Genomic DNA, 27,579 nt, shown 5'->3' with positions numbered 1-27,579 from the left:
GATAAGATGCCGGGCGATAAAGCTGGCGATCAGTACTTAGTTGTAGCATAGATTGTCGTCGTCGCCAATGATGATGATCAGCATCCCCGTAAGACCTTTCTTCCTCGGCATCGATAAGTATGGAGTACCGGTAGTAGTAGGTATCAGCATCGCATCGAGTACGTACGTTCGTTCGTTTACGTAAGCCGATCAAATGATCTCCATATCCCTTCAAGCTTGGCAGTTGGTTCTTGTACTCACTCCGGAGTCCTGAGTGCTGCGTCCCGACTTCTTATCTCAAGCTTCTCTTCCATTATCTACCTACCTGTCTCCCCCATCAAACAACAAATACATCAACACACATCGAGATTTCCATTCAACTCCGAACTGCTGAACCAAATTGATATACATCTCTCTCTCAACATAACACAGTATACTTCCTCTTTCTTCCTCATTCCCCCGCCATCGAGGCCCGTACCCTCACTACCTACGCAGATGTTGAGTCAGTATGTCAACTCTATCCATATCAGTTCATGGCGCTTTAAATCAAAACCAAGAAGTAAACCGTCATCGAATTCCAAATGGAGTAATTGTTGGGGCCCAGATGCCCAACAATTCCCACTCTGCCAAATTATCGGCCGTCAATGCCACCAGACCTGAGAAGACCGCCATCATCGCTTCTGCCACTGCCGATCGAGCAGCTATTGTGCCTCCCACGACTCCCACGAGTCAACAGCAGGCCTCGAGTCAACGGCACGTCGTGGTTGTCGGCGCCGGCATCTCCGGACTGCGTGCGGCCTCGGTTCTGCAGCGGCATGGAGTCGCGGTGACCATTCTCGAGGGACGGCCGGACCGGATCGGGGGACGGATATCGACGACTCGCGAACCAGGCAAGGCGGCGAAAGACATTGGTAAATATACCTAGACTAGGCAATATCTTCAATTGTGGGTGGTTGGGCCGTCACGGCTTGACCACACAATGTGGGTTGTTGATCCTCTCCCCGGCAAGATTGTGCTTACACTCGACTTCTAGGAGCAGCATGGATGCACGAGACCTCCCAGAACAAGTAAGGCAGGCAGGCGATGGGGAGAACTACCCACATCCATATCCATATCCTTTCCCTTCCCTTCCCTTATCATCCGGTCTGATCCCGAGGCATTGTCAAAACCCTCCTTTCCCAACCCGAAACATCATCCGCTCATGGCAAGGATACTGACTGACTGATCTGTCTGTCATCCAGGCTCGTCCAACTGATTCCAAAGCTCGGCATCGAGTATTACTACGATGATGGTGCAGCCCTTTACTATACTCGCGATGGCAGGGCCGGATCTCAATTTAAGGCGAAGAAGGTTGCTGACGAGTTTGCCGACTATGTCGAGCATTTCTACACAGCGAATCCGAACGCTGCGGATCGATCCGTGAAGGCTTTCGTCGACGAGTTTGTTGAAAAACACCCGCTCATCACTGCCTCGGAACGGAAGTGGGCGCCGCAAGCAACTCGGGAAGTCGAGCTGTGGATCGGAACGTCCATCGAACAAGCCTCATCCAAGCATCTGAGCTATTTTCTGACGGAGAGAAATCTCTACATGAAAGGTGGCTATGACAAGATTGTCAATTGGACGGCAGAGCCTCTCCTGAAGAATCCGGATACGATCCGGTTGGGCGAAGTAGTGAAACACATCAGCTGGGGAACAACTGATGGCTCCGTGACAGTTCACTCACAAAAAGAGACCGGCCAGAAAAGCACCTGGGCCGCCGATGCCGTGCTCGTGACGGTGCCCCTTGGCTGTCTCCACCGCGATGCCATTTCTTTCTCGCCTCCAATGCCGGCCTCAATCCAGGCAGGAATCCGGTCTTTCTCCTATGGTGCCCTTGGAAAGGTCTTCGTCGAGTTTTCCGAAGTCTTCTGGCCCAAAGACAACGACCAGTTTATCTACTACCCTGCTCCTCTGGCTCCTGGCACGCCAATTGATGACTCCTCCATTTTGTCCTACGCGACTGTGACCTCGAACCTCTGGATCATGTCTGGCACCAAGGAACTGTGCATCCAAATCGCAGAACCCCTTACCCAGCGCATCGAGGCCATCTCGGACAAAGCAGTCCTCTTCGCATTTTTCGAGCCTCTTTTCAAGCTCATGCGTACAGAACCCTACAAAGATCTTCCTGACCTCTTGAGTATCGAGACGACGCACTGGACGACGGACAGATTCGCGGGCTACGGCAGCTACAGCGTCGAGAAGACGGGAGACGATGCCTCCATGCTCGTTAATGCCCTGGATGAGCATCGTGGCAGTAGACTGCAATTCGCTGGTGAGCACTGTATTCAGACTGGGAACGGTTGCGTCCACGGTGCTTTCGAGACAGGTGAGATTGCCGCAAGGAATCTTCTGGCTGTCTTTGGGAAAGACTGGGATGGCTTGGACACCACTGCTAGGAGCGTTTCTCCTTGAAGAGGTGAGTGAATGGTATATTTAATGAGGGAGGGACAGACTTTGAGATTGGCTGAGTGAGTCTTTCGATTTTTTGGCTACGTTGCTTTGGCTACGTTATTTTGGCTTGGCTGCTCCTTGCGCTCCTTACACTCGTTTAGCTCTGGCTTTTGATCAGTATCGGTATTATTTAGTCGTGGTTTTAATTATGCGTTCCCTAATTCCGACGTCCGTCAAATATACACGTATTTCCCTCATTACCGAGAGAACAAGTTTCTGAATCTTTTGTCCTGCTGAAGTGAGGAATAGACGATGAGATGTAACGAAAGTGATTCCAAGGTCCTGGCTTCTCAATATAGCTGAACCAAAGCTCTCGCGAAAACCTGCTTCACTTCTCTCACCTCGTGTTACATTTCCAACGCCTGGAATAAGCAGGGACCTTGCGAAAGGGTTGAAGTCAAACTGCTGGATCAGAGAGAAACCGAGCCTAGAAAGAAACCAGGACGCGAGATGGCTGCTCGCTAAAAGATGGGATGCAGCGAGTAAAAAGGCTCTTATCCTGTAGGGATCATGCTCTCCAACAGTAGAGCATAATAAGCCATGCCTCATAGCCTTTAGTACCAGCGTATCTCAGCTATAGATCTCGGGTCCTTGTAGTGACGGTGGTGGTGAATTTGGATAGGGCGCTAGGCGCACAAGCCACCCGTTTGGAAGGATACACGAAGTAATATTAAACCATCAATCCACCCATCTCTCTCTTCTCCAGGACGATACTAAAAATGATTTTGGTCACCTGCGCAGGGAGGTCGATCTGTCGATTTTCTTCTTCACCGAAGGCTCAACCTTTTTTTAAGATTCATTTGTCTGGACACCTCTTCTGGTTCTGTTCATACGGCTAGGATTGAAAAATTGAAGGTTACTTACCGGTAGAAGAGAGAGCACTTGATGATTGATCGGGGCAGATGACGGAGTGCTTTAGTTTGGATGTATGCCACGACGTTTTTCGTGTCGCGTTCACCGCAGGATCGAGAGTGGTAGCAAGAGCTCGTAACTCTGGTGTTGGGAGTTTCGAGGTCATGGAATCAATCACTTGTCAGAGAGGGGATAGGGGAATGTCTTTGGATATATCGAGCGACGGGGATTCCAGCGCGCATGTTTTTTTTTTATAATGGGGTAGTTAGATAGGTAAGTAGGCAGGTAGCCTTCGATCCACGCTCCTTGGTATCCTATCTGTCATTTGATCTGCTTAGCACCCCTCTTTAAGCCTCTTTCTCATGTCTATCCTTTCCGTCGTAATCATATCTAGGTATGCCAAAGCCGGATTTTAATATGGGATCCTAGTGTGATATATCTATCCCCTTTACATATATATATGTTATACGTGTGTGGGTGAGGATGTATAAAGATACACTTTCTGCAAACCCACCGCCACATGAAGAAAGGAAGGACGTGATTTTGCGGTGTTTCAACTCCCAAGACCCTCGGTCAGGGTAGACGAACAGGCTTCCCTCTCTCTTTTATGCCAACACCACTGAAACCCAACAAACCCGTATGAGAGAACGCATCGGTCGGAATGAGCACTCGACACCGAGTACCAGGCTGGTCGCCATTCCCGACCTGTGTTACTTACTAGTGTATTGACAGTAAAGCGGATTCGTCGTTTTCGCAACCCCCGTTCCCGCCCTCTTCTCAATCCATTCCCGCCATCCATCCATCCATCCATCCCATGCCACGAGAAGTGACACACATGGGATAGGACAGCTAGAATGAAATCCCGTAGTTGGTGTTTTCCGCTCATCGCGATCCTTCTGCGTCTTCATCTCTTCCCCGTCTCCATCAGATCAGGGCGGGCCCTGAAGTCGTGAGGTTGTTTCCTACTTATATATATATATATATATATACACCTACCTATCCACCTATCTATCTATCATCTAGACATACATACTATCGACACACTTGAAGCGAGCGAGAGAGATCCAAGAGCGGAAGTCGAAGCAGATCAATCACACAATCAAACAAACAAACACACACACACACATAAATACACACACCCAAACACAAAAAAAAAACAAAAAAAAAACAACAACAGAAAACACCTCGCGCACTGAAAAAAGATGTATATGGGTGAAAGGCATAGAGCAGTACAAGATACAACCAATTTGACAAGTCCGCAATATCTCTCGAAACCAAGGCCCGAAAATCGGTAAACGACGCCCAGCCGAGCCGAGCTTCAGCAGACCACCAGCTCCGAGAAAAATTTCCACCCATCTTTCTTTTTCAAGAACAGAAACCCTTCGGCCGGCTCCGGTTCGGCCGTGATACTGGTCGCTATGCGAGCCCGCACAGCCACGCTCCAAGCTGGCTACAGCAGTCTGTACCTGCCTGACTGACTCTTTCTCTTTTTTTTTTTTTGTGGTTTTCCCTTGACGAGAGATTTTCTCTCGCGGTGATCCATCCTAGCCGTAGGGAAAGGGCGCAGACGAGATAGTAGTAGCTCTCGCTGCAGCACCTTGGATTGCGTGCTGGGGCCTTCTTGTATGTAACTCCTTAGCTAACTAAGCACGTCGCCGTACCCCATGGGAGGAGGTCCCAGGGCGGCGGCCGGCAGGCTTCGCCTGCTACCCGCCCGACGTAAATAAATACAACAACAACAACAAGAACAGAAACCTCGTCCTCTCGTAAGCCTTTTCATCACAAAGCAACGCGTAGAGTCGTGTTTGTTACTGTGGAAACTGGTAGGGGAGAAGAAAGAAAAATTTGCTCCTATATCCGACCCGACCCAACCCAACCCAAGCCTGGGTACTACCGATCCGAGCCAGCCTGTCCATATACCCATCACTCCCCCATCACTCCCTCCATTTGGCCGTTCCAAAGACAAGAGATAAAGACAAAGAAAGAGACCCTTCCATGATATCCAGGTACACCTAGCCCACGCCACCTGACCACCCTGCCGATTCGTAAGCTATGTCGCGAAGGAAAAACAAATTTGTACAGAGCTTCCCGCCCATGAGCACTGAAATAAAACATCAGGTACCACCGACCCGATTCATCCAATCATTTAGACGTGGATCTCGCTGCCCCTTCTCCATGCATCTCCCCCTCTTCCTCCTCCACAACCTCAACCCAGCCCAGCACATCCCGCTTGACGTCCATCACCCGCGCATACTCCAACAGCAGCCGGTACATGTAGATCTGCATATCTTCCTTCCGCAGCACCTTCAGCGCCCACGCCCTCCCATCCGCGCCAATCTTTTGCGCCAGGCGATCCCGGCCCCCCTTCTTCGTCCGGAACGTGCCCGTCTCATCGCTCCTCTCATCCAAAGGCGCGGACTCTGGGTGGAAGCCGTCCGCCGTGCCCGTGCCGACAAAGAACTCCATGATGCCGTACAGGTCCATATAGCGGTTGTCGACGGGCACGAAGTGCTTCCATGCGACGAGCCGGCTGTCGTGCCACTCCTTGAACAGCGTCGCCTTGAGCGGCACGCTGAACGACTGCAAGAAGTCGCGGTAGCGCCCCGAGAAGGAGTTGCCGTCCACGTCGGGCAGGTACTTGTGCGCCTGTTGCTTGAGCAGGCTGATGCTCGACTTGGGCGCGAAGAGGTGGTCTGTGTACTCGCAGCCTAGGGATGGGGGATCCTGCTTCGGGAAGCAGGAGAGGTCGATGAAGGAGGCGTCCGCGAAGGAATTGAGCCATTCGCCCATGGCCTGGGCGCGCTCGTTGGGGTCAGGAGATGTAAAGGTGGAGAGGCTGTAGGGTTCGAGGGGGAGTGTAGCAATGTCTATAAAGGAGGAGGAGTTGGGCATTAGGAGGGCCTGGGTCCCGTTCAGCATGGACACGAGTCTGTGTCGGTGGAAGCCTTTCCAGTTCTCGGCTCTGTTGCGGCCACCTGATGCCAGGCCTCGCCATATCATAGTCGACGTCTTCTTGTCCCATGGGACGGCAGCATCTTCAGCTGACGTGAAACGTTTATCGCCTTTATAGTACATCGTAGGAGGGACTAGTATCTCAGATCCCTCGGCAAGCTTGCTGCTCCCGAACATGGGGAACAGCTTGTCGGTTGTGGCTATACTGATGCTCTCGATGAAGAAGCCGTGCAGACCTTGGAGATCTGGTTGATGACATATCGACATCGAGAGTGTATAGTTGGAAACATAGCCTTGGTGCGTATGAGGTCCCGTATGCGCCAAAGTCATGTTCGGCGGCTGTGAGAAGTCGGTCTGAATGGGACACGTCCTCGCCGGACTACCAGGCGGACATGGAGCCACGACTCGAGGCCAGATGGACCCTGCTGTGTTCCACGGAAATTGTTCTATGAGTTCGGCGGTCGCATTGTATTCGACGAAGTCTATACCCATTAGCACCCGCCCGCCATTGAGCAGCATTCCATTGCCGCATCCATCCATCCACTCACCAGAGAACTTATCCGTCAGGACACTCTTGTCCACCAGCTTTCTCCCACTCCTCTCATGCTCCATGTGCTCGCCCATCTTCTCCCACGGCACCCACATCCTCGGTTCGTCCATAGTATTCATAGCGAGATCCATGTCCGGCAGCCCCTTCGCCACAGTCTGGATCAACTCCTGCCAGATCGGCATCCAGAAATGATCCGTCTTCTGGCTGACCTTCCCCTTCCTGACCTTCATCTGGCTCATCTGCATCCTCACATCTCTCAACATCTGGACCGGGTCCAGCGCCCATAAGGGATTGAGATCATGGTATATCTGGTCCCAGAAGTCCTCCACGATGATCGCATGGTGGTCCTTCGCATACTCCCACCACTTGTCGAAGCCCGGTGGCGGATGCCGTCCTCTGCGCTCGCGGTAACGCTGCGCCGCCGCCGGCAGGTCAAAGGTCTCCTTCACCAGCAGCTCGTCAAATTCTTGATCAGCGCGCGCTAGCAGTCCGATAATCGGGTGGTGGTCCTCCTCGGGCGACGGGAGCGGTATGTCTGGATTGTGCAGGGCATTGCCGTCGGCACCTGGCCACCACGTCGGCGTGGACAGCCGGTGAGTGTGCGCGAACTCGTTGGAGTAAAGGTACGAGGTGAGGGTGAAGAGCGAGAGCACGCAGGCCACGTAGGGCAGGAGCCTCAAGATGCGGATGTCGAGCATGGAGAGTCGAGCCGGGGAGAGAGATGCGTCGACACCAACATCACCACTGACGGAGGAGCAGAATCATAAGGACTGGAAGGAGGGTTAGAAGAGGAGAGGAGAGGAGAGGAGAGGAGGGGAGAGGGGAGAGGCGAGGAGAGGCGAGGAGAGGAGAGTGGGAGTGAGCGGCGCAATGTTGGAGGAGGGGAGGAAATAATTGAATAATCGAGAAGTTCCACACCACATCATCCTTGTAGAGACGATACTCTTCCCCCCCAGGAATACATGTCGAAAGTATCATTTAGCAAGGGATCTTACCAGGTCTTAAACCGATCAACTTATATAGTATACAGTACTCAAGAATTCATTCAGCCTTGAAAAGTACCAGTAATACAGTATCGTTGAGCCAGCATTTAGTCTGTGCAGTGGAGTTGACAGGGCTTTAAGCCATTCAGAATTCACCGCTCGCGAATCTATGGAGCTAAACTGGGTCTGACATTTAGAGAGCTAGATGAATTATTATCTTGTTATTACTACATTTATTACTACATCTATTACTACATTTATGACTACTACTATAGGGCTTTAGGCTGCACGCTTAAGCACGGGGTCTACCCAAGAACGACTGTATTACCGTAGGGCCGACGTTTCGGACCTTATTAACTGGGCAGGACAGGCCATGCATCACGTGGCTGCACGCACTACAACAACAACCAACTACTACAGTACTACGGTATAGGTAAGTACCTTATACAGAGATCTATAAATACACCACCTATTGCCTTTTGCGATATGGAATGAAACCAACCCCCATAACACTATTAGTACTAGTACGTACTACGTAAATCTCGATCCTCAAACGCGAGCAAGGGAAGCCTGCAGCAAAACCACGAGGGGACCAGCCGGACCCGGTCGACCACGTTTCGGCGGCACTGCGTGCTCTATTAGACTTTCCTAAGTACCTTAGCCAGGTCGGAAGTCAGATCAGATGCGTCGTTGCATGAACTCTCGCTGGTTGAAGTTGTTCCGCTCCGTAGGTAGCGGTATCTCCGTCTTCACTCCATCAACAGACGACGACCGACGACCGACGACCGGTACTGAGGAGCCTGCAAACTACGGTACTACTATTTCTCCCCCCTTTTTTAAGCTTCAGCTTTCAACAGCCCTTCTCCCAATTCTCTCCTCCTCTTCATATCGCGAACCCCGCTGAGCAGATCGCTACGACGACTGCCTCCAAAAGAGGCTCACAACGGAGATACCCGATTAGTCAACAGCCCCGAATGCCTCTTCGGCACCGACCCAATGCACGACCTCGAACCTACCTAGTTCCCCGTCAACGGCACCGCGCCGTCATGTATTCATACATACGTATATAAGTGACCAATACCAATAACTTAAGGGTATCTAAACATTACTACACAACAATGCTTTCCTTTCGTACTCCTTTTCATCCTTCCTTCCTTCCTTCCTTGCTATGCCATGCCACGCCAGCCAGCCAGCCAGCCAGCCAGCCATCCAAGCCACCACCCTGATAATTGTCGCATACTTCTCATCTCGTACTTCTTAATCCGTACCTCATAAACTCCCCTTCCCGTTCCCAGTCGCCCCATACCTCACGCAAGTCTCAACACAACCCTCCAAGCCAGCGCGCCGGCCTCCCTCACAGCACAAGCGAGACAGCCCCGCCCCCTTCGACTTATCACAGCATTCCACCCGCGTTCCGCACAAACCGCCCTGGCCAGCATCTCCAAATCGCTACCTCCTTTCGCCTTCTCTTTCTTTTCTCTCTCCCGCATACTACTGTGTGGGCTCGCGCTTCCGGATCGGGGAGGGAGCGAGGCCAGTGACGCGTCGGTACAGTCGATGATCAAGAATTGGGGTGTACCAGAAGAAACGGCGATATTCGTGTGATCAGGGGACCTAGGGGGGAACCCAGCCGCGATGAGATCGATGGTCTTCAGATCCTGCGCGGGCCCAAGGGGAGAAAAGAGAGAACAAAGAGATGTCTTGTGGAAAGTATAGTTCGTGTGGAGAGGGTGGGCTGCGTACTTATCAGTCCTGAAAAGAAGCCTCGATTAGTACGAGGAGATTGGAGGCAAGCATACCGTTGAACGCCCCGTCACCCAGCTCTGTGGGCTGGCTTTTACTACTAACTGACAGCCTCAAAGACGACCGCAAGAGCTCCACATGCGAAGAAGGGATACATGGATGCGCAGTAACGAAATGCACATCGTGATTCAGCGCCACATTCAATTCCCGACTGGCCATCTCAGTTCCCAGAACCATAAAGCGCATCATTGCGGAATAAGTCTTGACCGTCGGAGCGAGGCTGAGCCGCGAGAACGGGGTAGGCTCCTCTTCAGTGGGTGTCGAAAGGATAGAATCCTTGGCTTCGAACATGTCCAGAGACTCGAGGTGAACGCAGATATCTATGTCGGTAGGCTCATCTGAAGGGACGACAAAGTCTCCTGGAAGCACACCAGAGAGTCCTTCTGCTCCTTTAACCACGTGGCTATCGTGTTCCACTGCTTGCTTCTGCCAGAGTCTTGGGTTGTTTTGCTCCTCGTTTGAAGATAAGACTGGAATCATGTCAGCATTATGCGTGCCAAGTGTTCATTTGCAAGTAAAGCATACTAGCCAGCTCTCGAGTCTCCTCCAGCTCAATATCCATCCAGCCCTCCTTCGCTCCCCTCGGCAATACCTCAGAGTAAACCCAGCCCATACAATCCGTCGCACCCTTCCCGGCGGCCAAAACCCGTCCAACAATGCACGCTGTACTCCAGTAGCTTTTGCCCTGGTAGATGAAGCCACCATAAAGATTCGCCTGGTCACCCAACCGCGACAATGCAATCGGATCATTCTCTAGCAACGTGGAAATCAGAAAATGGCTTAGTCCTTCGCCTGGTAGAATTAGTCCGCTAATATAAGAATTGGAGAGCCATCCCGCAGGGTAGATCATGGTCGGAACGTGCCTGGAAAGTGAAATCCCTCGCTTCACTTGTGGTCGTCGATTCGCGAAGTACGAGGACCGGTGTGTAGACACCGATAGGGGTGTTCCGACGGGAGTGCTTCGAATGCTGTCGGAAATCGTAATACCATTCGCCGCCGCTTTCGCGGTCAAGCTGTCCAGATCTGGCCAATGAATGTTCCGCGCAAAATGGAGAAGTCCACTGAGTTGCCGACTTTGGTGCCTCCCGGTAAAACGGATATCCTCAATTCTATCAGCTAACATTGGTTCGGGATTTGCGGCTGACGAGAAAGCCGCTCGCCATCCTGGCTTCTTGTCCGCAATAGTCACAGCCGGCCTTTCGATGGTGATGTTCTCTAACCAGGTACGAGCCAGTAGAAGCGACCATTTGATGCTCGTCGTTGCCATCTGCTCGAAGTCCCGGATCTCCATGGGTGACGCTATCTTCACGCCATCGTCCATCTTCACAGATATAGCATCCAGCCGAGTTAGTAGTTCGCACGACAGCAGAATTTGCACCAGCAGCCAGTATCGTTCGGTTCCAGGGTCACGAGCCATCTCATTGTTGATAGAAACTCCATCTTCCTGATCCAGATCAAGGGCTACACCCCAGAGTATTTGGCCAAGTCTAATTCGCCATTCAACCAGACTAAAGTCCACCCAAACTATAGGCGCAGCTAGCACCTCGAGCAAGGCCTCGACTTGAATGACGAGGCTGTAAGGATCGTTGTGATCAGTAATTTTCGACGGAGGAAATAAAATCGCTGCGAAAAGCTCAGAGTACAGCTGAAAGCTCGGCCTCGGGTTCTTCTCCGGATCCTCGTGGTACACCCTACTGATGTCGAGCAAACGGTCAATGAGAAGACTATCCGGAATCGGTCTCAGCCCATCCTTGCCATTCAGAAAATGCTTCCTATGTTCATTAACCACCTCGGGACTCGTGTCCACATGCCCATCCGGGATCTCGAGCGCATCTGCAACCCCCATCTCCAGCGCAGCTTGATATCCCATCGTGCCCCTTTCAATCCCGTGCATGCTCAACATATTTGGTCTTTCGCGACACCTGGGCAGGTAATGCGCTTTCCGCTTCTGATGGTGTTTCTCTATCGCAAAAGGATTCCTGCTACTTTGTATGGTAATATGCGGCCACGCCGTGACATATCCCCATGCCTCATCGTGAATTCTCCAGTGATCAGTGAGATCCCGTACCTTTATGTCACCATCCCATGGGAAGCAGACAGAAGGATGCGGCGCGCCTGTATAGTGCCCTTCTGCCCTGGCATAGAATTGAGGCGCTCCAGAGAATATCTGATGCAGTTCGTCTCTTGTGATAGGCGAGATGATGCGCTCGAGTTGGACGGAAGCCTTCGCCGGAGGCATGCTTTCCGGAAAGCCCAACGAAGGTGGGGGGGGCAGAGGTTTGTCCTTGTCCATGGGAGAGACTGGGGACTCTGGCAGTTTTGCAGGAGATGCGACTGCCTGTTCCGGTTCCGGTTCCGGTTCCGGTTCGGATCCCGGTTCGGAATTCGTTTGCCTTGGGCGCAGCTGTAGATGATGTCAGCTGTTGCTTGAGTAAGATGTCAAGCATGCCAACGGACAAGGTATCTCTCTCGTACCGTGCTCCGCCCACTCGCACGGCGGTCGGCTCGGGATTCGTGGGATAGGCTGGACAGCCTCCAGAAACTGCGGAGATAATCGCGTTTGGACTGTCTCCGTTGAGCCTTCTGATCTGTGCTGCTCTCATGGCTGCTGTCGCGACGGGAAGGAGCCTTCTGACGATCTCTTTTGGCATTGGCGTTGGCGTTGGCGTTGGCGTTGGCGTTGGCGTTGGCGTTGGCTCTGGCTTTGGCTTTGGCTTTGGAGGGACTGAGGAATGAGAAAGAAGGCATTGTTATGCCGCGGAGTAAGTAGCGAGACAGCAGTCGAGGGCATTAGATGTCGAGTATCAATCTAACGAGTGTTGCCGACCAACGGGCACAATAAAAAAATAAAAATAAAGAAAAGACCCTGCGAGAGGGAAGAAGAGCGAGCGAGCGAGCAACTGAGAATCAGAGGATGAGCGAACGACGCAGACCGGCAGATGCCTGCGGATCACGGGCGAGCTGGGGCTTTTGATTGGGCTTGCACGGCACGGCATGGCCAGGTCGTGGATTCCTCCGAAGAGTGCTCCCTTATACTAGTACTAAGTACTAGGTAGCATTAGACGCCGTCTGCAAGATGAATCTGGACTTTGGACTGCGCCATGGGAAGTGAAGGGAGAAGAGCGCAATCCTTGTTTTTGTTTGGCCCTGGCCCTGGCCCTGGCCCTGGACCTGGACCTGGACCTGGACCTGGACCTGGACCTTGACCTGGACCTGGACCTTGACCTTGCACCCCTGGTCGACCTTGCTTTAAGCTACGGCCTAGAGCCTACGGAGTAGAGCGGGATGCCGCTTCTGCAGGTAGAGCAGAGGTCGGTATTTGGTACGTACTGGTACGTAGTAGTAGTACGTAGAGCAGGTGCAGGTGCAGGAGCCGTAGCAATACCGGTAGCCGGAACACCACACTGCGAAGGTATTAGTAATCGGAGGAGATGCCGATTTGCTTGCATGAGGTCGAAGCTTGGAAGTCGGAAGATGGAACCAGTAAGATGGAAGTTGCACGTTGCACGCTGCAACTTGCAACTTGCAACTTGCAAAAGGCATCTTGATCTAGTAGTACCGTAGTAGCTGCATCAGCGGCGTGAGAGAGACTTGGCTGCCGTGCCAGGGCAATCCTCTGTCCTGTGCTCAGAGGAAAAGGAAAAAAGCAGAACAGGTACCCACCGTATACCGGTACGGTACATGTACTACTACTGTACGTAGTACAACTACGTAGTACCTACCGGTACTACTACTTGCATCTGCACATACTACGTACATACGTAGTATAAGACCAGGTACCGAAGAAGCATACCTAGGTATAGACTCGCTTCGTACAACTAAAAGCTGAGAGCTCGAAGTACCGGTAGTAGTAGGTGCCTAGGAGTGCGAGTCTGCTAGCCAGGCAATACAGATCTAATTATAGACGTGTTAAATATACTACCTACTATATACATGCATATGGTTTACGAAGTGCGACAAGGTCCTCTACGTATACAGGAAGAGAGTATCTGATACGGTACCTACGGAGAGAAGGAAAGAAAGATTCCCTGATCCTTGTCTTTTGCACCCGGTGATTCGTGAGACGTCAGGTCGGAAGTCTTATCCCATATTCGGCTGGAATGCTCTGCCATCTCGTCGTGCTATCCCATTCGAACCTCCCGGCCTCATGGAACACGTAGGATTTACCTAGGCTTGTAATGTTTGGACGCGGGTCATCCGACTTCCACTATTGTCCCCATCTCTAGTCGAAGTGAAGATGTGATACGCCTGCCTTCTGAATGTGGAGATTGGAGGTTGCGGTGCAGCTCAAGCTGAGAGCCGAGAAACGGAATCTTGAACTGCACTTCAGAAGCACCATCACACTGCATTACGAGTTGGAAACCGACCCTTCACTCCTCGAACCATCAGATGAAGCTCGCACAGCGCTGCAGACTTCTGCAGCAGCTCGAACCCAGTAATTTCAACTCGATGCCGAGCTCAGCTTCCAGAGCCGTACCCATGGTGTCACCGCAAAATCCCAGCATAGATATGGAGAACGAAGATATTGCCATTATCTCGTCTCAAATCCATGTCCCCAGATCCGTGAACTCCTGTCCTATGTAGCACTAGGGTATTCGCTCCAGACCAAACAAACGCCATGTGCAACCAGAGAATCACCTGCTATCGAACACTATGAAGGAACGTCATGAACGACCACGAAAATGTACTTGGGGTCCGGGACAATGACCAGCTCATGCTTCTTCGTTCTGAGTCGTAATAACTTGACATCGTCCTATGCGCACACCAATTAGCTTACCATCCGCCTTGGAAAAGAAAAGGTGGGGGGGGAGGGGGTAAGTGTCCAGGGGTATATCTGCATACTTCAGAATCCATATCGTGCACCAGCTCTCCCGTCGAGTTCACGTAGCCCCAAACCATCTTCGCGAAGCGCTCAGTGGCCCGATCCTCCGCGGTTCCATCCTTGGCCTCATCCTCGTTGATCGCTGTTGCCCCGGGTAGACTGGGGGAAGGTGAGGTCAAACTTGTTGAGCCAGCGGCTACCACCGAAGGCGCTGTCTCCATCGTGTAGGCAGCCGCGGAGGTACATGAGGCTGGGTTGGGGGGCACCGCACTCGAGGCAAATATAGCAGCCAGTGCCCCCGTACCGTGGAGCACGCACGCGGTAGTCCTGTCGATTGCAAGCGCGGCACTCACACCGTGTTTGGAACAGAGTCTCGCCAGTGTCTCTTCGACGGACAAACAGGGTGACGAGATGGTTGCCATGGGAGTCTGTGGGGTGGGGGTAAGAGCTGTTGTTAGTAAAGAGACTCGAGATCGAGGCTGAGGCCGAGGGATTGTTTGTTGACTTACCAGTGATGAGAAAGTGGTCTTCGGTGAAGGGTCTCTCCGGAGTGGAATGTTGAATGAAACTGATGAACTGGACTCGAGTTGGGCAACGAGCAGGAGTGGTTTTGATTCTGAGCAATTTCCTCAAGCTCTTACGGAAGTGGCAGGTAAGGCCGATGATGATTCCTGCAAACAGCGAGGTGAAGAGGAAGATCGTGGTGAGAGTGCGAGACTGAGATACGGAGAGAGAGGTAGAGATTAGCAAGGGTTAGCAAGAATTACGGATACTCTCGGCCTCACTTCGGCTCGGGGATAGGTTCTTCCAGACCGTTGTAGCCGAGAGGAACTAGGAAATAGGAAGTAGGAACTAGGAAATAACTCTTACCTTGCAGCCCGGGTCGTCAACAGGACCCACCATTGTTGTTATTGTTGCGGTTGTTGTTCTTGTTCTGGTCTTCTCTGTCACGATCTGTGTGTGGTTGTTCAAGATGGGTTCTTCTATGCGCAAGAAACGCGAGAAGAAAAAGGATTTTCAGGTTAGCACGTGACTATTCCAACCCTCTCACGTGTTATATCCTCTCACCCTCTCACCTTCTCACCTTCTCACCTTCTCACCTTCTTACCTGTTCACCTTTCGCATCCTCCTACTGACATCCTCCTACTAACGTCGCCACACAGAAAGCGAAACTGCGGGTGGGCAAGACCAAGGCCAAGGCCGATAACTTCACCGATACCAGCTTCAAAGCAAAGTGTGGGTTTTTTGGAATTCTTTCTCTTTCTGCTATTTATTCTTCTTCCGCTATATTTTGACTTCTTATTTGTCTGTTTCTGCAGCTTGGATACTTCCCACATTTTACCGTGTTGTGCTTGATTGGTATATATTACTGGAATGCTGAGTTTGATCTGGGCTTGCAATCTGGGCTTGCAAGTTGCAACTCTTCATAAGCTCTGGGTGGTTGGTTACTCCGAACCGAGAGCCTGGTTCCCCCTGACCAGCCTCGAGATTGATGCATTTGTTTGACTCGGGCTCCAATCGTCACCCGCAAAGCCTGAGACCTGGGGCGTTGATGCGGATCCAATGTACTGGGGGACGCCGGGCAAGCAGACCTGTCCATCTGGATCATCTTCCTCTCATATTCATATCTCCTCAATCAATCCTGTTCCCATGTCCTACATAGACACTAAGACATTCAAAAGACTGACATTCATACCATCATAGCCATCGTCCTGAACCAACAATCCCTGACTACGGTCGCTCCATCCACCACCCATCAACTAAACCACTACTTGTCTCTCGCCTCCTCATCCAAATCAGACACTCAGCGCAAAGATGCCATGGCATATCTCGTCTCGCGACTTTCCAATGCACCCGCCGGGACACCGACCTTATCAGCTGCCATCCTCCTCCCGAAGCTCCTCCCTCTAATTCTCGATGGCTCCACCTCAGTCCGAACCCAACTCCTCAGGCTCTTCCAGACCCTTCCTCACCGCGATGTTTCCGACCGCGCCGCCTCTGTCATCCTTTACACTCGCGCAGGTATGACGCACCTCGCGACCGAAATCCGTGACGACGCCCTCAACGTCCTCGAATGGCTCCTCGACGTCTCCGGCGACGCAGCCGTCAAGTGCCCCGGCGGCTGGGTCAAAACCCTCAACTCCTTCATGTCGATGCTCGGCTGGACGCTCGATAAATCGGTCAGCAAGTGGAGCGCGGAGAGCAAAGTCACCTTTAGCAATAAAACTAACCGCAATTTCGCTCGCCAGCTCGTTGTTCTTTCCAAGTTCCTCATGGCTGGGCTGGGCGAGGAAGCCGTTATTGAGAAGCGCACTCTCGACGAAATCAAATTCGACGCCAGAACCTACATGATCCCCACGGTGTCGGATCCTTTTGGGTATCTGAACCTGTTCGGGCCGCCGAGAGATGAGGACGGGGCGGCGTACATGGATTCTGATGCGAGGAGGAGGGTGTTCCACCAACGGTTTTTAGGGACTGTCGAGAAAGGTGCGGAAGATGCGCGGAAAATGGGGGGCGAGACGGGGAGAGCCGGCTCAACTCTTTTGAAGGTCACCACTGAGGGTATGGCGCTGTATGGAGGGTTATGATTTGTACATCAGCCCGGGCAGGGCAGGCGTGGCGTTTGGACGGGGCGTTTGGTACTTGTAAGTGTACCCACTGTGATATTGGAACGTGAGACTCGATTTGCTCACGATAAATGGATTCCTGATAGAGCAGCCCAGTCTGGTTCTGCGTCGGCTTTGTCTGGGTGGCCTGAATTTCTCCACAAGGGGATTGGCAGAACGGCCTGAATTCCCCTGTACCTGATCTCATATTGTAGAAAATCCTGGGGCCTTCGTGCCCACGCCACAACGATTCAATATCCCACGGCCCAGGCTTGGGATATTCAATGAAGTTCGTAGACGCCATCCTCGATAGGTCCCAATTTTCGTCAGCCTTAACCACGGTCTTGACACAATCAATTCGAGGCTGCTAAAATGTCCATAATTTCCTGCCCCCTCTCTAAGGGAACATATTTGAAGTAACGACATTGCTCAAGCATCAAGATGGGAGCATTTCTCCTTCTTCTCCCCCTCCCCCCTTCCTTTTTTCTACCTTTTTTTTTTGGCAAGTCCATATGCATAGCTCTGATTCGCAGCCCGGATATTATCTTCTGGATATTCGGACAGACCAAAGGCTAAATAAAGATGGTTCCTTCTTGCCAGTTTAACGCTCAAAACTAATCAGCAAGGAAATCGATAACGATCATACAATTGACAGCCACTCCTCCAACTACCTTACAAGCACATATCCAAGGACGTGTTTAACCACCTGCACTCAATGAAGAAAGAAATACTGTTGCGCAAAGCCCTCCCCTCCCCCCCCCCCCCCGCCATCTGCACACTGATAGCAGAAAACGTATCATCAAGGCCAACAAGAAGGCTGCGATTGGGCGGGTCATGTCGTAATCAGCTCTTTAGCAAGTTTTGCAAGAAAGATGATATCCAAATGCCTAGTCTGAGGCACACTATATACGCTCTTATCTCAGACCCTCTTCTACAAAGAAGATGAGAAGCGCCAGCCAGCGTCCGCCGCCCATGCGCTTTTGCTCCAAATACCAAAGTACGAAATCTATTATAAGACGACTGACAACGTTGAACTGAAGGGCTATGGCAGATGTAGAGACTACCGTCCTCAGGAAAAGGCCACTTCGGCTTTCACCTCACTAAAGACTGCTAGCAGCAGCAGCAATCGGAAGTAGAGATCTAGGTCTATTATCAAGACCAGGATTCAATTTACCAACCACCACGGCAAGTTTTTAGTACAGGCGATGTTAGAGGAATGGTTTTCTCTTTTTTTTCAGAGTACGGCTTCCAATACTGCTGTCAAAGTCAATAGTGCTGGCTGTTATGGATTTCTTGCCGAGCATTCGATTCTGTCTCCCACCAGCTCGACAGGACTCCAGCTAGGTTCACGTTCGTGTGTTCGTGTGCGTGGGAGCTTTGAATAGGTCAAGATCTATCCAGGAGATATGAATGGATATTCATCCATTCCGGACCTAAGAAGAAACACTTCTTGTGTCTAGCGGCGTGGCATCATTATACGCTCTTGAGAGATAGTTGCGACAAGCGATTATGTATAGCATTTCGCTTGTATAGTGACTTGTTCTTTTCACGAGGTGCTTTCGGTCGTTGAGTACATCTATATTACTCCAGTCGCGGTGTGTACGGTTGCGTCTATTCAATCTCTGTCTCAGTCACTCACTCCTCGGAGTCTTCGCTTCAAGGCCACGGATCTGTTATCTGGCTACATAATTAGGTAAGGACCACAGTGATCTCCCAAGGTGGTGTCCCAACATGGTAGGGAAGCAGAGGGAGGCATTCCCTTCATTCATAGCTGCCTTGTGCAGAATCGGATACAAATGGACACCTTAGTACCTCTGAAGAAGCATTACATAAAAATTTGCGCTGAGTTTTCTCGCGTCAACTATTCAATAGGTATAGCCTTACGAACGGCTTCGATCCACATAAGTACAAACATCGTTCTCGTTGTCGTAAAGCTTTGGAGGCTCGTATTCGTAGCCTATAAAAGTACGAAGAAGCCCGATATTTTTACCAATAACCGGAAGAGGTGATTCCTGTCCGAGCTCTTTAAATCAATGGATAATCAGCTGCATATTCTTAGCTGAAACATTGATGGCCTGAATCTATTCAGCCAGAAAATTTTATATCAAGTCAAGTTTTAGCTGTCGTAACACAAGAATGGAACCCAAGTTACCAATACAGATTCCATTGAATTTGAATAATCGGCAAATAATAATAGCAATGACCTATAAGCGGCAATACTATCCGGTATGGCAACACAAGCATGTCCCGGAAAACAGTTTCTCATTTGAGACCTCAGTTCAGGTCCGTAGAATATCGTATCCCTTGCGCATTTCCCACCAATAGGCTGGACAAGGCAATTCGTCTTTATTGATCCGATCTTAGCTCTTCAGTATTTCTTCTCATCAAACGAGGGGGCATGAAAATCTGGGAATTTTGACAGATATTTTAAGTCGAAAAAAAACCCGTTCCGGCACGTGGTTTTTATAAAGTATCGTATTCTCCCAATTTTTCGTACACTTCTCAGCTCTCAATCGCATCCCTGTTTTGTTCGTACTCTTGTTCACCTATGATCTCCCGCATTCCTATCCACCCACTTTAGCTAAACTATTATAGAGCTGTAGGCTACGGTGGCATAGAGACCTTAGAAAGATTCAAACACCTGGTCCGGACACGCTTTACTCTATAAGTCTGTTAATGTCGGTAAATTCTTTTCACCCACTGCCTCGTATCCTGTCTCGACGTCTCTTGCTCCCCTTACCCTCTCGAGCTTATTACTCCCCTATCTCTTCCATGCAACACCTTTGAGTAAATATGAGCTCCTCAATCCAAATTTTATTAGGCCAGCTATATTCTAAAATCAGTCCTCCTATAGCCTCTCCTTCTTTTTCACTATCATGCTCTTCATCCTTGTAACACAACTAATTCACCGTCGGATAATCCGGGACCGGCTTCAAACTCTTGTAAGGCTTACTCCATTTCCTCAGAATCTCAGATGTTAGCCCTGAGGGATGAGGTTCGTGTACAGTTCAGCAGAAAGAAAAGCTATAATTTTTCTCGAGACTCAAGGCCGTCCCAGCCATGAATGCCCTTTTTTTCAGCTTACCCAAAATCCCAACATCAAACAAACGAGTAAACAAACAGACCCACAGCTTCTTCTCCGGCCTCGCTTATCATCCCATGTGCAGCAGCCCCTCCATGCCGCCCCCACTATTCCCTTTCCATACTAGCCTCCCTATCACGCCCCTCTCACCAAAGCGGCAAGGCTCAACACTCGGCTCCACCACGACTACTCTGCACAGCAACATCACGTCTCTAGATTACCATCAACCACCATTATTTTCAACGACGAGCTTCATGTCACCACTTCCGAGCCAACGTCTCTTTACAGACCACCTGACGAAATCGAGAACACTGCTGCGGAGGAACCGGGTACTGTCTTGAGAAGAAGGTACGTGAAGACGCGCATTTGTCACGGTGCACGTCTGTTTGTCGCATAGAGTGTAGAGGAACGGAGTGTTGAGCTACGGAGATGAGATATGTACCAGTGTGCTTATCAGATGTTGGGGTATCATAATAGGAAGTTTCCTGGTGTTTAAGTCATGTTTGGACTACTGGCGCGTCGAGGCGCGTGATGCGCTGGCTACTTAGCGAAAAGTGGACAGGTGCGACTTTACTTTGCTGTTTTAATTTTGATATCGGATTTGAAGTTAGAGATTGGGACATTCTGAACGGTTGTTTTGCAGGTTTACATGGCCAGCTATCAGCTCTTACTTGCCATCATTCTGTACCCCAGTATGGCGAAGTATGGCCTCTGACGAAGTATTGCCTCGGCTTCTATACCTCCTTGTGTTGGCGAGGCGAAAGAATTTGTTTGCACGGGCTCATGGCATTAACTGGCTGTTTGGATATGATCTTCTGCTTCTGAAGTTTGTTAGCAGTACATTTGTTGTTGGAGAAGAAGGAGCGGCCCTCCCAACGAACGGGCTTCTGTTGAGTCCTTACAATCGTCGCATCCTGTCATCTACATAGATCCTTTCAGATCTATCATTATTCGACCTATAACTAATACAACGAACAGTAATATCTCTAGATGATGGAGATGGCGGCGGAGCTATCCACGACGCCAGTTCTAATAAGAGACGACACCAAATCCGAGGACGAGAAGGAAAAAATCAAGGATGATCCCGATGCAGTGGAGCTCATCAGCGAAAACAAGACTGGTCGCAAGATTCCCGCGCCCAGGAAGATCAAAGAAGAGCCCACCGAGTATGTCAAGATTGACCTTACTCTTCCTGATGGGGAGGATGACATGTTCGAGGACGTGGATGAGCTTGACGAAGATGGCAATGAGATTGTTGACCTCACGTACGAAGGAATTGCTCATGTCAACGGGGTACGGCATTTCGTGTGCGAAGGTAAATTCGAGATGGTCTAGCGCTGCAGATGGAGGCTGACCCTACCAAAGGCTTCAAAATCCGCCAGATCCCCGAGCCTTTTATTGTCAAACGAACACTAATTGACATTTTCCGTAAGGCTCGACTCAACCACGGTGAGATCTTCGCTTACCGGTGATGCAGGATGCGTCGAGAGCAAATCCATTGTTCTTGACCCAGATTACCAGAGAGAGGAGGTATGGGACGAAGGTCGAGCTTCTCTGTTGATCACTTCCATGTTGAGTACGTTCACCACCAAACCTCTCACCACACCATATTGAAATCCGCAGTGGGATATTTTATCCCTCCCATCATCTTCAACGTCAAGAAGAAAATAGTTCAGGTCGATGGCCGGGACGAGGAGCGCTTCCTGCGTACCTGTGTCGACGGCAAACAGCGCCTGACTTCCATCTATAAGTTCATGAAGGGCAAAATCGGGTTTCTCGATACCAATACCCCTCAGAAGAAGTGGTTTTTCTGCCACCCGATCATCAATGGCCAGATCCAAATTAGCAATCGCAACGTCCTACCCAACGCAGTCAAGAAGTTCTTCGAGAAGCAATTCTTTTGTTGCTACGAGTACGAGGACTTGACGCCCGATACAGAGGAGACCATGTTCCAGCTCGTCCAACGTGGCATAGCTCTCACCCCGGCCGAGAAAATGCGAACCATGTCCACCGAATGGGCAGCCTTCACCCGCCAATTCGAAGACGACTACGCTCTCATCGTCAATCGTACGTCCTTCCTGCCTCCATTCGAATGTCGCTCGCTAATTAGTTTTGAAGTATCCAAACAAAGCCGCGCCTCTGGCTTCCGCCTCATCCTAACAATCTTCAACATGATCCGCGAAATTTTCTCATCGCCGCGCCGTAAGCGCTACTCGCGCTCCTCATCATCCCACCGTACCCTATCCACCCCTCCCTTACAAGCATCTCCACAGGCCCTTTTGCGGCTCCTTGACTCCAAAACCCCCATCCCCTTACCCTTGAAAGCAACACTGAAAGCAGTATTTACACGCTACGAGCACCTCGTCAAGCTCTCCTCCACCCAGATAACAGCCACCCGCTTCAAAGTCAACACGGACTCCGCCTTCGACCCCGCGCCCAAGTACCTGCGCGCCAACATCCTGATGGGCGAAGGCACCGGCCACGTGCGGACCTTCAGCCCCCTGGAACTCGTCTCCGCCGCGATCTTGGTCGCCGTGCACATGGAGCACCGAGACGACGACCAGCTGCTGGAAGACGTGAAAGAGATGCGCACCTTCATGCGCCGGAAGCACAAGGACCTCCGTGTCAACGCCCAATGCTGGGCCACCGGCTGGACCTTCATCACCAGCGAGATGGACGTGCGGAGGAGCTACAAGGGGAAGCTGCATCGGAGCATCGAGGGCAAGTCGTCCGGTGCGCGCATGGACACGGATGGGGATGAGAGCCCGTTGAGCTCGGTGCCTACCTCGGACTCGGAGTCGGGGTCGGAATCGCAGGAGGAGCCGCTTTTCAGCAAGAAGAAGGCTTTAGGAACGAGGTCGCAAACTCGTCGGAAAGTGAGCGGGAGTGGTGGCGCTGGTTCTAGTCGGAAGGGAAAGGGGAAAGGAAAGGGGAAGATCTTCAAGTCGGGTCAGGTTGCGAAGCGGCCGAAGCCAAAGAGGAGGAGGAAGACGCCTATCGAACCTGTGTTTGAGAATCTGGAGTAGGGCTTGTTTACAGACGGGTGGGTTTGTGGCATGGGCGGTGTTTGGTTGGGATTGTGTATTGTGAGTGTCGTGCTTGTTGTGGTATTGACGCTTGGGCATTGCATTGCATCGCGTAGAGGGCGGGGTATTGCTGCATTATTGCACCTGTAAGTACCTATTTGTATCTGAGTAAGGATGGCATTGGTGAGGATCAGGGGATGTATGAAGCTGGAGTTGTGACATCCACACATCATTCTAAGCGGTCCAACATGGGAACGGTCTTGGCCTGGACCTGGGTATAACATTGCTGTACCCAGCTGCTTTCACGCGTGTATGCTTATATGTATGTGCGTACATCCATTCTCGCACTGCTCAGGTATTAAAGAAAGGAAAATCGTCAACGCGCATTATCGCTTATATCATCATTGTGACATCCCTCCCTCTCGCATTCTACCCATTCACATCATCATTATCATCATCATCACATTCAAGCATCTACAGCTCCCCTCTCAGCCAGTCCATCCACCCCTTCCCTCCCTTTTCCTCTCCGGGCAACCTGATGCCCTCCCACTCACTCCTCTCCACACTCTTCCACTCCTCAATAGGGATCCACCCGATGTATGCACGATCTCCGAAGCCGCCAATCCAGTACACTTCTTCGACAACCAGTCTGACCCACGTACTAGTATGCACCGGATTCCCTGGGAGCCAGTACTTTGCGTCTGGGTGCTTATTGGTAAAGCATTTCGCCAGCTTGAGCGATTGGACCAGGTCAGGAGAAATTGGCTCTAGCTTCCCGATGAGCGAGAAGCGCGGGAGCGAGGCTGCCGAGTAGGGCAGGGGCCTAGGGTCGTTGGGCGAAAAGTAGGAGAGCGGGTTGAAGTAGGAGGGCTGCGGTGGAGACGGCGGTGTCCAGCTTAGGGACATGGAGATGTTGGACCCGGCCGCGACGTTCTTGAAGGACGTCGCGATGTTGATGGCGAGGATGGTGGGGTTTCCGGTGGACTCGCAGTCTGCGAAGTAGTCTGGATGGGCGCGAGTTAGTGTTTACTTACTAAAGTGAGTACTGATGGTTGTCTTGTTGCCATTCTTCGGTAAGGGCGGATCGATTTCGTCCAGCTTGACTTGGCCTCGATGTCCCGACAGCGCGTATGCTAGAGCTCTGCCCAACTATCGAAATGAGATGGACATACCCATCAGTCCAATAGGCACACCTCCCAGGCCCTGCGGTCTTTGTTCTGTCGTCTCTGCATCATCCTGGGAATGCGATTTCTCGGATGGGAAGACGGTAGCCAGTGTTGCCAGCGGTGTAAGGTGAAGTATTCTTCTTGCTTGGACCGCAGATTCCCTAGAGGTAGGGATCTTGAAGCCGGAAACAGACACTGGATTCGTGAAAACGGGGTTTGGGGAGAGGGCGTGTGCTGCTACGAGGGGTAGCAGGACAAGGAGAGAGAGCTGCTGCATCTTGCTTGCTCGAGGATCGATCTTTGGCAGCCGAGAGAGAAAAGGGCAGAGGGAGAATCTTTTGACACGAGAGAGAGAGAAAATATAGCAAAAGTTTATTGATTCAATATCACAGATAGCCAGCGCGGACACGTCGGGACTCTTGTCTTGGGAACAGAGGAGGAGGAGGCGCAAGAGAGTAAGCCAAGCAGAGGAGGCCAAGTGATAAGATTACTTGGAGGCGGATCACTGACATCGGAAGACCGAAAGCTCCGGCCTCGGCTTCGGCATACGGAGACAGGGAAGTTGGGAAGTCGGTCGGCTCCGATAAGAGCCCTTATCGCACGTGCAGCGATGTGTATTACTGAAGCAAGAAATTCGCAGGATCGTCAAGTTAGATTGAAAAAAGCCGAAGAATTACCTGCGGATTCTTGAACGTGCAATCATATTACTTTGTGGGGACCTGCAGCTATATGATGGTATGGTCCTGAGTGTCCACGTGACTGGCACTCAAAATGCCCTACCGGCCTAGCGCCGCTTAACCGAGAGTTTCAGTCCACACTCACAAATTCCAACTGACGACAGCCTCTTCCACGACATCGACAACAACAAACAACCTGTAAGTACCCATCGATCCATCATCTCTCCGAATCAACGCAACCCTGCCCTCCCGAATCTGCAATCTGCGAAACCTGCGAACCTGGGAACGGCGCACAGCGCGAAGGAGAGGCAACAGCAGCTAATCTGATATCGCCGCCCAGATCGGAAATTCACATTCAGCATACCGATAGACCGCAAATATGGGAAAGGTTCACGGATCCCTCGCTCGTGCCGGAAAGGTCAAGTCTCAGACACCAAAGGTACGATACACGATATTTCTTGATGGGGGGCAGAGTGGCGGCATGGGAAATGAAGAGCGCATGGATGCGAAACCATGTGGCGATGGGTCACTGCTGGCGGAGGACTGCGTATTTTCAATGCCAGAGGAACGAATGCTGATGGTCTACGCACAGGTTGAGCCCCAAGAGAAGAAGAAGACCCCCAAGGGCCGCGCGAAGAAGCGCATCACATACACCCGCCGATTCGTGAACGTCACGCTCACCGGTGGCAAGCGCAAGGTTTGTCGTTCCTATACCCTCGACAATCCAACAGTCGACTAACTCCATACACAGATGAACCCCAACCCCACCACATAAGCAGCCAATTTTCGGTATGGAGGGAGGCTCGGGCGTTTGCTTGTTTGTTGCTTGGACTGGAACGGAGATGCGACTCATGCATTTGGGTCAGATTGACGCTCGGCTCTGGGGGGGAACTCTCGGAATGCCGCTGCAGAGAGATGGCTGGCGTCTTTGTGTATATTTGACACCCGAGACGAGATAGATGCCGAGGTCTTTTTTTCGCTGGGTCATTCGCAAATGCAGTTTGGTCTTCTCCGGATGTGTGTCACCTGCAATGATGCGGATCTGTCGTGATGTTCGCTGGTTATAGTGCCCGAGGAGTGTTAGTTCACGATTTCGGCTCTAGCAAAGCCATGTGCCGTCTTGGATCCTTGACGTCGCTTCTGCTCGTCCAGATGTCACAACTCCCAAGCTTCAGCAGCCGCCCCGACAAGCCTCATCTCCTCAAGCGCATCAATTGCCTCAGTATTCTCTCTGCCCTTGTGTATCTTCCGAGGCATTTACCGTTTACTTTCATTCACCTTCACATTCAGTTTCTATCACAGCCAACCAGCTATCTGTTGAGAAGTATCCACCCGCCTCCAGAGTCCTTCCACACCTCGTTTTCGCCTCGACTTCGATCCGACCTCGTCTACTCCTCGGGCCCGTCAAGCAGCTCCTCTCCCACTCACCCACCCAATCGTCATGGACGGCCCACGCTGTATTGGGAAAACACGGGGGATGTCATGCAATGCAATGCAATGCTGTGCTCTTGGCTGCAGCGTGACGGTATTTTTTGGACCCATATATATATATATATATATATATATATATAAACATATGTGCGAGTGTTCGATGCTTGTTCATCACTTCTGCTTTGGAAATTCATCTCGCTCCAAGATACAAGCTATTTGCTCACTGGGAGACGAACTAACTATCTCAGCTTTGGCACGAGATCTTCCCCTCAATTCCGCTCGTCAGACTCGACTCAGTAACTTCATCTCCGAATATCACAAAATCCACCACTCCAGACAGCACCGACCACCATGTCCACACAAACCTCGGCTACCACTACCTCCTCTTCCCCAGACCCAGAGAAGTCCCTCGACTCCCTCAAGCCCACCATCTCGCAGCACGAACTACACCACGAGCACGGCATCAAGACCATCGATTTCGCACCCGGCTCCTACGTGCAGTCCAACAACGCGTCCTCGTCTCCGTCCCTGTCGTCGTCGTCGTCATCGTCATCGCCGGGAGACGAGGTCGAGTTGATGCGGAGGATGAGTCTGGGGAATCGGGTCCAGAAAATGTTGTGGAATCCCAGAGCCAAGTACACGCGCCGGGGAAAAATTGCAAGGGCGTTGGAGAGAGACCGTGTCATCTGAAGGGGTGAGGCGTAGGAAGCGTGGATGGGGAGAATATAGCTAAGCGAGCGTAAGTGCTTCACATGTTATTCTGCGGAGATCTTTGTTGACAATCTTCTGAGTATTTGGCTGTAAATCCACGATGATAAGGCGGAGCGGGGAGCTCGGGCTTTGGGCAAGCAGTCGCCGTGCATGAGCTGGAGGCCTCGCTCCGGAGATGGACTCCGGGACGATCATCTATTGTGCCTGGCCCAGAAAGCGGTCGGTGGGTATTGAAGGGCGAGGTGCGGCGATGGCCATACCATGCTACATTCTGGCTATTGCCTTCTGATTTCAACAAGCTCTCGTCGGCATCCAGAGCCTGTCGCTCGCGGTCGGAGGTAATCGCTTGCGGGCAACTGTCCCAGGGAGGTTACGCTGGAGCCGTTCAGCTTGGTACCTAGCACCGTGGCCACGCGAGCAATTCACTTTGAACATATACAAAAATCAAG

The 27,579-nt window shown here is 51.4% G+C and overlaps 8 protein-coding genes across 8 annotated transcripts; 4 read left to right on the top strand and 4 right to left on the bottom strand.

Annotated features, from left to right (window-relative positions):
- Positions 1–583: 583 nt before the first annotated feature.
- L3040_000018 (uncharacterized protein) lies at positions 584–2,430 on the top strand (the record flags this gene model as incomplete). Its single annotated transcript, XM_007295039.2, has 3 exons — positions 584–890; positions 1,013–1,046; positions 1,221–2,430. 3 exons carry the CDS (start codon positions 584–586, stop codon positions 2,428–2,430), a joined length of 1,551 nt encoding a protein of 516 aa, XP_007295101.2.
- Positions 2,431–5,463: 3,033 nt separating this feature from the next.
- Positions 5,464–7,521, bottom strand: L3040_000017 (uncharacterized protein; the record flags this gene model as incomplete). Its single annotated transcript, XM_066154981.1, has 2 exons — positions 5,464–6,755; positions 6,822–7,521. 2 exons carry the CDS (start codon positions 7,519–7,521, stop codon positions 5,464–5,466), a joined length of 1,992 nt encoding a protein of 663 aa, XP_066013051.1.
- Positions 7,522–9,113: 1,592 nt separating this feature from the next.
- L3040_000016 (uncharacterized protein) lies at positions 9,114–12,357 on the bottom strand (the record flags this gene model as incomplete). The annotated part of the gene is made up of 4 exons (XM_066154980.1): positions 9,114–9,541; positions 9,606–10,079; positions 10,135–12,013; positions 12,067–12,357. 4 exons carry the CDS (start codon positions 12,355–12,357, stop codon positions 9,114–9,116), a joined length of 3,072 nt encoding a protein of 1,023 aa, XP_066013050.1.
- Positions 12,358–14,260: 1,903 nt separating this feature from the next.
- On the bottom strand, positions 14,261–15,334 carry L3040_000015 (uncharacterized protein; the record flags this gene model as incomplete). Its single annotated transcript, XM_066154979.1, has 5 exons — positions 14,261–14,362; positions 14,452–14,681; positions 14,785–14,859; positions 14,941–15,148; positions 15,302–15,334. 5 exons carry the CDS (start codon positions 15,332–15,334, stop codon positions 14,261–14,263), a joined length of 648 nt encoding a protein of 215 aa, XP_066013049.1.
- Positions 15,335–15,404: 70 nt separating this feature from the next.
- Positions 15,405–17,223, top strand: L3040_000014 (uncharacterized protein; the record flags this gene model as incomplete). The annotated part of the gene is made up of 5 exons (XM_007295035.2): positions 15,405–15,452; positions 15,595–15,667; positions 16,136–16,993; positions 17,046–17,076; positions 17,145–17,223. 5 exons carry the CDS (start codon positions 15,405–15,407, stop codon positions 17,221–17,223), a joined length of 1,089 nt encoding a protein of 362 aa, XP_007295097.2.
- A 3,886-nt stretch (positions 17,224–21,109) lies between these two features.
- Positions 21,110–23,145, top strand: L3040_000013 (uncharacterized protein; the record flags this gene model as incomplete). The annotated part of the gene is made up of 5 exons (XM_007295034.2): positions 21,110–21,434; positions 21,485–21,547; positions 21,597–21,695; positions 21,743–22,186; positions 22,238–23,145. The coding sequence occupies 5 exons, from the start codon at positions 21,110–21,112 to the stop codon at positions 23,143–23,145; spliced, it is 1,839 nt and encodes a 612-aa protein (XP_007295096.2).
- Positions 23,146–23,619: 474 nt separating this feature from the next.
- On the bottom strand, positions 23,620–24,588 carry L3040_000012 (uncharacterized protein; the record flags this gene model as incomplete). The annotated part of the gene is made up of 2 exons (XM_007295033.1): positions 23,620–24,149; positions 24,318–24,588. 2 exons carry the CDS (start codon positions 24,586–24,588, stop codon positions 23,620–23,622), a joined length of 801 nt encoding a protein of 266 aa, XP_007295095.1.
- Positions 24,589–26,770: 2,182 nt separating this feature from the next.
- L3040_000011 (uncharacterized protein) lies at positions 26,771–27,223 on the top strand (the record flags this gene model as incomplete). The annotated part of the gene is made up of 3 exons (XM_007295031.2): positions 26,771–27,098; positions 27,149–27,158; positions 27,211–27,223. 3 exons carry the CDS (start codon positions 26,771–26,773, stop codon positions 27,221–27,223), a joined length of 351 nt encoding a protein of 116 aa, XP_007295093.2.
- Positions 27,224–27,579: the final 356 nt, after the last annotated feature.

The sequence above is a fragment of the Drepanopeziza brunnea genome, assembly GCF_022702325.1.
Source record: "Drepanopeziza brunnea f. sp. 'multigermtubi' strain 214-2 chromosome Unknown ctg1, whole genome shotgun sequence".
In the NCBI taxonomy this organism is placed as follows: Eukaryota; Fungi; Ascomycota; class Leotiomycetes; order Helotiales; family Drepanopezizaceae; genus Drepanopeziza; species Drepanopeziza brunnea.
Note: the sequence above shows the minus strand (reverse complement) of the source record. Positions and strands in the feature narration are given on the sequence as shown.